This window comes from Balaenoptera acutorostrata, chromosome 9, assembly GCF_949987535.1.
Source record: "Balaenoptera acutorostrata chromosome 9, mBalAcu1.1, whole genome shotgun sequence".
In the NCBI taxonomy this organism is placed as follows: Eukaryota; Metazoa; Chordata; class Mammalia; order Artiodactyla; family Balaenopteridae; genus Balaenoptera; species Balaenoptera acutorostrata.
The window spans coordinates 103,767,876-103,777,552 of NC_080072.1; the positions used below are offsets into that span (position 1 = coordinate 103,767,876).

Genomic DNA, 9,677 nt, shown 5'->3' on the forward strand with positions numbered 1-9,677 from the left:
GGACAATCCAGAGGGCAGCCTGGCACCAGCCCCAGCTGACACCCGACCCTCCTCCAGCGAGGACCCACTAGGCTATGCCTCCCTCTAATTACCAGGTGCCTGGCTCAGGGCCTGGCCAGTTATTTAGAGAACCAGCGCCTGCTCCTCGCACAGATATCCGTGAGGCCAGGGCTGCAGGCACTGTCTGCTGAAAGCCTGCTGCCTGAAGCTGCTGCCTCCTGACTCCACTCTCCTGGGACCCCTCCTGCCACCCCCCTGCCCAAGCTCGGGGCATCATGTCGCTTGCACATACAGCTGCAGAGTACATGCTCTCGGATGCCCTGCTGCCCGACCGCAGGGGCCCCCGCCTCAAAGGACTGCGCCTGGAACTGCCCCTGGACCGCATGGTCAAGTTCGTAGCCGTGGGCTTCCCCTTGTTGCTGATGTCGCTGGCATTTGCCCAGGAGTTCTCCTCTGGTAAGTGGCTTCCAAGACCCAGTGGGCCCTGAAGTGAGTCAGCCCCCACTGTCTAGATCGCATGACTCGGGCCGGGCATCACCCAAAAGGCAGACTATGCATCTGTTTGGGGCACCAGCAAAGCAGAGGTGTTAAAAAACTTTGAAAGTCATTTCTAAAATTTTCCAATAAGAAATATTTAGTCTTAATTTCAGTATTCGTATGTTCTGTGTCTTTGCAATGACTAAACTTTTATTTTGATTTTCATGTGGATGAAAGAGATTAGGATCCTATAATCTTTCCAGGACTTATGACCTCTAAAGGTCTTAATTAGCCAAGCTTCAGGTAAATCTCCTATCTTCTTGGAGTCTTCTTCCTACTCCCCACCTCCAGGATGATTGACTTGAGAACATTAAGTTAAGTGCCTGACAGAGTCTAGCGCATCACAGGTGCTGAATAAATCCACTCCTTCCTCTCCAAGAGCCCCAGCCCCGTGCACGAGCACTAACAAACACGTATACCCAGTGTTCTAGGTGCTAGATGAACGCAGCAAATCTGCCACCTCTATTAAAGACAACGTGAACTTTCCCGAGAACTGGGATCGCTGGCTTTCTTTTCTGGCTGTGTGCTGAGCTCACCACCTTTCCCAGGGAGGTGTGTCAGCCTCCCACTGCCTCCTCATTCACCCACAGTGCAGACCCCGAAACCTAGGGCCTGGGAAATGGCCAGAAAGCTCTTAGCTGCTTGTGCCCTGGATCCCCATTCCTCCACCCCCACTCAGGGCTGCCTCAAAGCTGTGTTCCTGTTCCAGGGTCTCCCATCAGCTGCTTCTGTCCCAGTAACTTCAGCATCCGGCAGGCTGCCTACGTGGACAGTTCCTGCTGGGACGCACTGGTTCACCATGAACAGGATGAGTCTGGCCAGTACAGGACGAAATCCCTCTGGCCTCACAAGGTAAAGCGGCAGGGGCTCTGTCAAGCCTGCCTCACGGCTGGGCGGAGGGGGGCAGAACTGCATCGAGAGGTTCTCTCCTGCCTGCCTCTGCTTTTTTATTTTGGTCATTGACTTTCACGTCTCAGGCATTCTTCAAATATCTGGTCATATTTGCTCACCCACTTTTATCTGATTGGAAGTTTTGTGCCTAGGGCTGAGGCTGTCAGTTCAAAGTAATCCCTTTGGGCCATTTCATTGGGAAAACCCCAGATATCAGCATCTGCAATCTGATATTCTGGGCTGGTCAGTTTTCCCAAGAAGAATCATTCAGTCCCTAATTTGGGCGGAGGGGACAGCATGTGGTTGGTATCAAGCTCGTCTGCCAGCCCTCTGGGAACTCAGCCGTGGGTGTCAGCATTCACTACTCATTCAGCTCACCCCCGTTCTCAGTATGTTCCCCCTGCCCTCAATGGACCCAAGCGCAGAATCTGTCTGGTTTAACGTTTCCAAAGAATAAACCACAAGGGCGGTCGGCTGAGCGCACCATGTTTCAGAAAGGATCTGCAGGTCTGTTTTCTCGATATTCCTGTTTCCAGCCCCACCTGCAGCCCCATGTTCAGATGCACCTTGTACCTCCCACCCCTGAGTCTTCCTGGTTCTGTGGTGAAAACAGCTTGGCTGTACCCACCTCAACTCCTCATCCTCTCCGCGGGCTCATACCTTCTATCACGCAGCGGCTTCCCAGCTTTCAGCACTTTGTTACTCTTGTCTCCTCTCCTGTTTCCTTTGTCCGTATAGGATTATGTCTTTTGGGTCCCTTTATTGTCATTCTAGTGGGGTTTCATGAGGGAGCAGAAGTAGTATGTATGTCCAAGGTGCAGTTTTAATCAGAAGTCACTCATAATGTTTTCTAGTTCTGACAATTTACAGGGCCTCAAAATGCCACAGTTCTAGGACCCAGACAAAACCAGAGACTTAATGGAAAGAGTTCATGAGGTGTCTGTCCCTGGAAGTGTTCAAGCAGGAGCTAGATGGTAACAAGTTCAAAGTACTGCAGAGGGGATTCATATGTCAGAAAAGAGTCAAATTGTCAATCATCAGATGGCCTGAGTGCTCTTTCAGCTCAGATTCTCTGGCTCCGCTTTAAGCCTACTGAAACGGAAGCTCTAGGGTGAAAAGTTCATTTTCAAGAAACATCATTTCTTAGACAGGAGTGAAAAGGTTCTCATTTGCTCTCGTGGTCTAATATACCTTTCCTAGCCTGTCTGTCTTGTTTAGTTCAGAAACACACACACACACGCACAGACACACACACACAAATCAAATAGCCTCCCTCTCTCTTTTTCTTCAAACTCTCCTCTAAACTAAAAAGCATCTATGGTTCAGGAGAAGCTATAGTCCAGTATTTCTTAAGGGAATAAGCCCCCAAATCGGACTGGCTGGTTCCAAACCCTGCTCACTCACCTGCTAGACACGTAACCCTGTATCGGGCGCTTAACATTTTCATGCTTCAGTTTCTTGGTCTGTAAAACAGAGATACTGATAGTACCTGACGAAGAATGAATAATGCATGTTCAGTACCCAGCAAAAATGTCGCTTAACTGAGCCTCTACGAGTAGAGTTTTTACTGTGGGCAAAACAGTGGGTCCAACCTGTTAGGTGTGGTGAGTATGATAAGGAAAAGTCCTTTATCTAAGGTAGCAAATAGTGTAGTGGAGGACACCAGCTTTATGCATACCTCAATGTCAGCTTATACACATACAGACCAGAAACAGCCCCCAAGGATTCCAAGACAGTGCCTGATGGCGTAGTTTGGTCTTACCAAGAATCCAAAGATGAGAAAAGGCCATTGCCCATGAGAGAAGGCAGGGCAGGCTACGTGGAGGAAATGGGACCTGACCTCCTCTCTGGAGGGTCGCAGTAAAAGTCAGCCATGCCGGGGCCCCTGGCAGGACTTGGAAAGCTAATGGACTCTGGATGCCTGGAGCAGTCAGAGAAAGAAAAGTGGAAGATTGAGAATGAAGATGCTCTCCCCTAGGATGCCATGACCACCATTGGCCATGATCTCTAGTTAGCTACCCAGGCTAACATGCATGGAGAATGGGGAGCTAGCGCTCCCTCTTGCTCTCTTTCTTTTCCTTCTTTCCTTCCTTCCTGTCTCTGTCTGTCTGCCTCTGTCTGTCTGTCTCTGTCTGTCTGTCTCTCTCTCTCTCGCTCTCTGCCCTCCCCTTCTGAGGCAGGAACCGGGGAATGAGAGCCCCTCACTCAGCACTCTGTCTGCAAGGTTGCAAGGTCTGGGCGCCCCAGGCCTCCCTCCTCAGCTCGCTCTCACCCTGCAGGCCCTCCCCTACTCCCTGCTGGCCCTGGCCGTGGCCATGTACCTGCCGGTTCTGCTGTGGCAGTACGCAGCCGTGCCGGCCCTCAGCTCAGATCTGCGGTTCATCATCAGCGAGCTGGACAAATCCTACAACCGCGCCATCCGCCTGGTACAGCACATGCTGAAGATCCGGCAGGAGGGCTCGGACCCGCATGCGTTCTGGGATGAGTTGGAGAAGTGAGTTGTCTCCTCCACTGCTTTCTGAAAGACTCAGTCGAGCCCTAAAATGGGATCTTGCAGAGTAATCTTTAAACTATCCTCTGCGCCCTCCTGCTCGAGAATTCAACATTCTTAACACGTCACCGCATTGACTTTCTATCATCTCTGTACAGGGAGAGGGAAAGGACTCTGCCTCCAATTTATAGGTGACTCCACTGAGTCACAGAGGGGTTAGCCTCTGAAAGACCACTTTTTCAGAACCCTGAATAGCTCCTCCCAGGCCTACAGAAAAAACATCCCAATTCTCCCAAATACTTTTCCTAGGCCCTCCACACACTGTCATCAACTACTTCCTCAGACTCCTGTCGAACAACTAAATGACAGAAACCTTCCACTCCACCTAGGCAGTCTCCTGCTTTCCTCCTGAACAAGCCATTCATTCATTTAAGCATTCATCTGTCATTTAGGAGCACCAGACACAGCTCTGGGTGCTGTGGACATGGGTGGGTGGGTGGGTGTGTGTGTGTGTGTGTGTGTGTGTGTGTGTGTGCTGGGGGCGGGAGCTTATATTCTATTGAGGGAAAACAGTCAGTGAATTAGCATAACACGTAAGTAAATTATATGGTAGAGGATAAGTGATATAAAGAAAACTAAGACAGGGGAAGGGGCTCAGGAAAGCTGGGAGGCGGAGGGGGGTGCAGTTTTAAATAGGGTGGCCAGGGCAGGCCCCCTCAGAGCACAGCTGAGCTAAGGTTAGAAACCATATTCTGCCTCAGGTTTGTGTACGTCTCTATCCTCTGAAAAAAGCTCCTCTCCTGTCTATCTTTCTGAACCCTATCTACCTTTGGAAGGCCAATCTAAGACAATATTCTCTATAGAGGTTTCTGAACACTCCAGCTCACACTGTATGTCTGTCTCCTAACTTTTACAACTACCATGGTTTGTATCCATCATTTTAGCAACAGAACGAGCATTATTTTTATTTCCTATTTGCATGTTTCATCTGCCCCTTCCCTACAAGCCAGACTGCAAGCTTCTTCAGGGCAGAGACTGGATTACATCTACCTGAACACCACAGCTCTCAACGAACACTTGTTAGCAGATTTATCTCTATAAAATGAATGAAATGGCCTAAAAAAAAAACATACACAAAGGAAACAGACCAAGAACCAGAACATGGTTATTTAGAATCCTAGTCCAGTGCTAAGTTAATAAGTCTTAATGCTTCTTAAGGATCCTACTTCAGCTTAGAGATTTAGTCTGCCTTGCCAGGCAGAAATCCAGAGTGATCATTCATTATTCACTGATCATTCACTGGGTTTACTGCATTGCACTCATGTCTTGGAGAATTAAGATACGCTCACACACCTCTTTTTGGGGAAAGGAGGGGTTATGCTCAAAGAAGGCAGATATTCCTGTGAGCTAATAATGCTGTGTTGCATACACAAATGCTGTTACTTCCCCACGTGGCTCTCTCAGGATACAGTTCTATATGGTCCCTCCTAATCTTGCCTCCTTTCTTCCCCTGCCCAGGGCTCGGAAAGAACGATACTTTGAATTCCCCTTGCTAGAGCGGTACCTGGCCTGTAAGCAGCGCTCACACTCACTAGTGGCCGCCTACCTCCTGAGGAACTCCCTCTTGCTCTTCTTCACCTCGGCCACCTACCTATACCTTGGCCACTTCCACCTGGATGTCTTCTTCCAAGAGGAATTCAGCTGTTCCATCAAGACAGGGCTGCTACGTGGTGAGACCCACATCCCCGATCTGATCACGTGCAGGCTGACCTCTTTGTCTGTCTTCCAGATTGTTAGTCTCTCCAGTGTAGCAATATACACCCTGTTGGTTCCAGTGATAATATACAACCTCACGCGGCTGTGTCGGTGGGACAAACGGCTCCTATCCATCTATGAGATGCTCCCGGCTTTTGACCTCCTCAGCAGAAAGATGCTGGGATGTCCCATCAATGATCTCAATGTGATCCTTCTTTTCCTCCGAGCCAACGTCTCTGAGCTCATCTCTTTTAGCTGGTTGAATGTCCTGTGTGCGCTGAAGGACACAACCACCCAGAAGCACAACATTGACACAGTGGTGGATTTCATGACTTTATTGGCTGGCTTAGAACCCTCAAAACCTAAACATCTCAACCACGGGATGTGTGATGAAAATCCATAGTTAAAGCATGAAGCAAGAAGTTTTATGGAAAGTAAAAAGCTCTCCCCTTCTTCACAAGTCTCACGCACTAATATACAAAAACACCCACTTTAGGATTGCATTTAGCTGAATCGAACATCCTGTATTATGTTATCCCAAAGGTGAGAAGATATAATCAATACATGGAAACAAATCTGAAAGTTGGAGCTGATGAGTCCAAAAGCTAAAAAAAATTAGATCTAGAGCTTAATATGAAGACAGAAGAAAAACTAAGACTAAAATTAAAATCTAGGGACTTCCCTGGCAGTCCAGTGGTTAAGACTCCACACTCCCAATGCAGGGGGCATGGATTCGATCCCTGGTCGGGGAACTAAGATCCCTCATGCTGCACAGCATGGCCAAAATATAAAAAATAAAAAATTAAAAAATAAAAGTTACCATTATTTTAAAAAATTCAAAAAAAAATTGAAGTCTAGACATCGTACAAAGGGAGAGGTTTCTACAGGCTATTAAATGGAGGCAGTTTCTTCTCACTGTATTTACGCCATGGCCTTTGTAGGATACACACTCAGTTTAGAGCAAGTGGGGTAATCTGGTAAGAGAATAAAGATATGAAATCCCTGGGAACCCTGTGGTGTGGCCTCAAACCCTAGGAATTTGCCCAGCTTGTTTTGTGGAAGTCACCAACCGTGCCCAGGGACCCTGTGGCCTGCAAGATGGGCCAAGAGATGCTGATGGCAGGAATTTGCCGTCTGCTCTTGGGGCTTAAGGACAGCATAGAACAAGGCCAGGGTCGTGCATCAGCTGTGGGTGGAGCCTTGAGGTGTACAGATACGCTTTTTCATTGTCTAAACCAGGGACTCACTTCACCAAGGGCTGGGATTATGGGCTGCAGACTCCTTCGTAATTCTTGATGGGCCCAGATATGCTTCTAACACCCCAGGGGATGCTCTACCTCCACTTATAGCCAATCACTGATAGCAACCATTTAGAACTAACCAGGATAAACAGTAAAGTGCTGTTGGGCCCCAACTCTCTCTTACCCATCTTAGCTTCTAACTCCCATTGCTATGCTTGGAACCTTGATCTGACTCCAAAGGCCATGCTCGGACCACAATACCATGCTGTCTCTCATTTGCTATTTCTTTGTAGAGCTGCACATTATGTATTTCTTCAGAGAATTTTTGCATAAGTCATTTAGACCCCTCTTCATATAGATAATTAGAAAAGTTAGAAAAATTCAGATAAGTTTACCTAAAACAAGCAAAGGGGTCGATATACAGACATTCATCAATGGCTTCCTGTTGTCACCTGGTAAAAGCCTCACTCTTCAGTTGGTACACAAGACCTTCACAATCCAAGTCCTGCCTGCTCCTTCAGTCTCTCCTCTTGCCTCTGTCCACATACGTCTTTCACTCTGATCAACAGCTTGCAGTTCCCACACTTCTCATGATGCTGAGCCTGTGAATATGCTGTTCCCACTGCCCAAGATGCCCTCCTCTGTCCTTCACTGGGCCGGCTGCTAGCTCTCCTTCAAAATCTGCCCAGGCATATTTCCTTCAGGAAGCCTTCCCAATCTCCCTCCTTCCCTAACTAGGTGCTGCCATATCATCCAATACCTACCTCTGAGATAAAACTTATTACACTTAATAATAATATTAATATAGCCCATGTATTTGTCTTTTCCTCTTAAATAAGTTTCCTAAAGGCTGTGTCATCATAGGCACTAATAAATAAATATTCTTCTGAATACATAGTGAATGAGTTGCTCAGGAACATTACATTGTCTGGAGAACACAGAACCAGCCACTAAAATACCCTGTATTGAAAAAGCTTTGTGCACAAACATGCACTTCACAGCAATTGATGACCAAAAAGTCAAACATGGAAATAAATAATTATGTAAAATTATTATGCCATAACTGCAATATTAAGCAGCCATCTAAAATAACATTTATAAAGAACTTATAATAGCACTACACAATGACTATGATAATGGTAAGTGAACAAATGAGGAAACATTCTGTTTGGTATGATCTATATAAAATGCGTTAAAATATTAAACATACAAACTACTACATATAAAATAGATAAGCAACAAGGATATATTGTCTAGCACAGGGAATCGTAGCCATTATCTTGTAATAACTTTGAATGGAGTATAATCTGCAAAAATACTGAATCACTATGCCCTACACCTGAAACTAATATTGTAAATCAACCATACTTCAATAAAAAACATACATGTTAAAAGTGATTCACTTCGTGTGGCAGCATTATGAATTTTAAAAAATCTTCTTTGCACTGTATTTTCTAAATTTCTAAATTTTGCATGAAATGTTTTAGAAATTGTGAGGAAATGTTTCTAATGAAATAAAGCCTGCAAGGACAAAATACAGCTGAACAGAAAATAAATCAGGCAGTTAGCAAATAAGGGTTAAAAAAAGAAGAAGAAAGAAAGAAAATCTGTTAATCTGAACTACCTATATTTGGTTCCAAGGTAAAGTGCCAATCTATAGTGTGAAAGGCATGATTATGGATATTTTGTAAACGAAGTATTCCTGGCAGTTTCCAAAAATGAATCTATATGGCTGCCTTGAGTATGTTTGTAAAAGCATACTGGAACCGTGAGTTCCAAAAGGACAGCTTTCAATATGAATGGACAAAAAGGACTCTCGTAATCTTTCTCTCTGTGTTAAAACCATTTTGTCAAGACTCTTGTCACTATTCTTACAATTCCAGAAATGAAGTACCTGGGTTATCGATTCTAAACCTCTTTTTTTGAACTGATTGTAAGTTACTTATTTTAGCGTTAGTTTTTTCTCCAGTAACTTACTGAACTTAGTGTTTTAACTCTGTACATATTTTCCTTAATTTCCGTATACAATTCTAGAAGTCTAAAATTTGAGTATATACAACAGTAGTTATATATCAGTAGAGTACCTTTCAGTTTATAACTATCCACCTCATTATTCTAAAGACTATATTCTGTTTTGAGAGGAAAAACCTGTGACCCAGAGGCTCACTCAACTAGTTAGTGGCATTGCTGGGAGAAAAATGAATACTACAAGCCTCTGCCTTCCAGCCCAGCTCATTTACCAATACTGCATTCTAAAGAACTATTTATTTGATGATTAGACAGACCTTGGTTATAAAGTTAGAGCTATATACATATAAGTTTAGGTACAGAAACATATTTTTGGTTTCATTAGGCAAATATTTACTCAGTGCCTACTTAGTGCAAGCATGTTATTAAAAGTGCCGGTTAAATATTCCATCTTCCCTACTAAATCCTAATCTGAGAGCAGAGGATTTTTTTCTATTCACCACTGTAATCCCAGCTCCCAGTAAAAGGACAGCGTAACAGGCCCTCAAGAAACATCCATGCGAGCTGTACAAAGAAAGTAGGGAAAGCAGCAGTCCCAGCAATGCGTTGGAGTGCATCCTACAGTCGGGAAGGCCAGTCTGTACCAAGTGCGGAAAAGTGGTGCTGAAACGCAGTGGGTGGGCTTCGGAAGCGTGTATGAGATTGGCTTCGGGAAGATTTTTGTGCGTTCCTCTTTAGCTCAACAATAACACGCCTCAGCTAAGCACACACACGCGAGTCTCAAGGAGTCGTTT

The 9,677-nt window shown here is 45.5% G+C and overlaps 1 protein-coding gene across 1 annotated transcript; it reads left to right on the forward strand.

Moving 5' to 3' along the window:
• Nucleotides 1-271: 271 nt before the first annotated feature.
• Nucleotides 272-6,344, forward strand: PANX3 (pannexin 3). The gene is made up of 4 exons (XM_007183440.2): nucleotides 272-456; nucleotides 1,247-1,389; nucleotides 3,708-3,922; nucleotides 5,438-6,344. The coding sequence occupies exons 1-4, from the start codon at nucleotides 276-278 to the stop codon at nucleotides 6,075-6,077; spliced, it is 1,179 nt and encodes a 392-aa protein (XP_007183502.2). The 5' UTR covers nucleotides 272-275; the 3' UTR covers nucleotides 6,078-6,344.
• The last annotated feature ends 3,333 nt before the right edge of the window (nucleotides 6,345-9,677 follow it).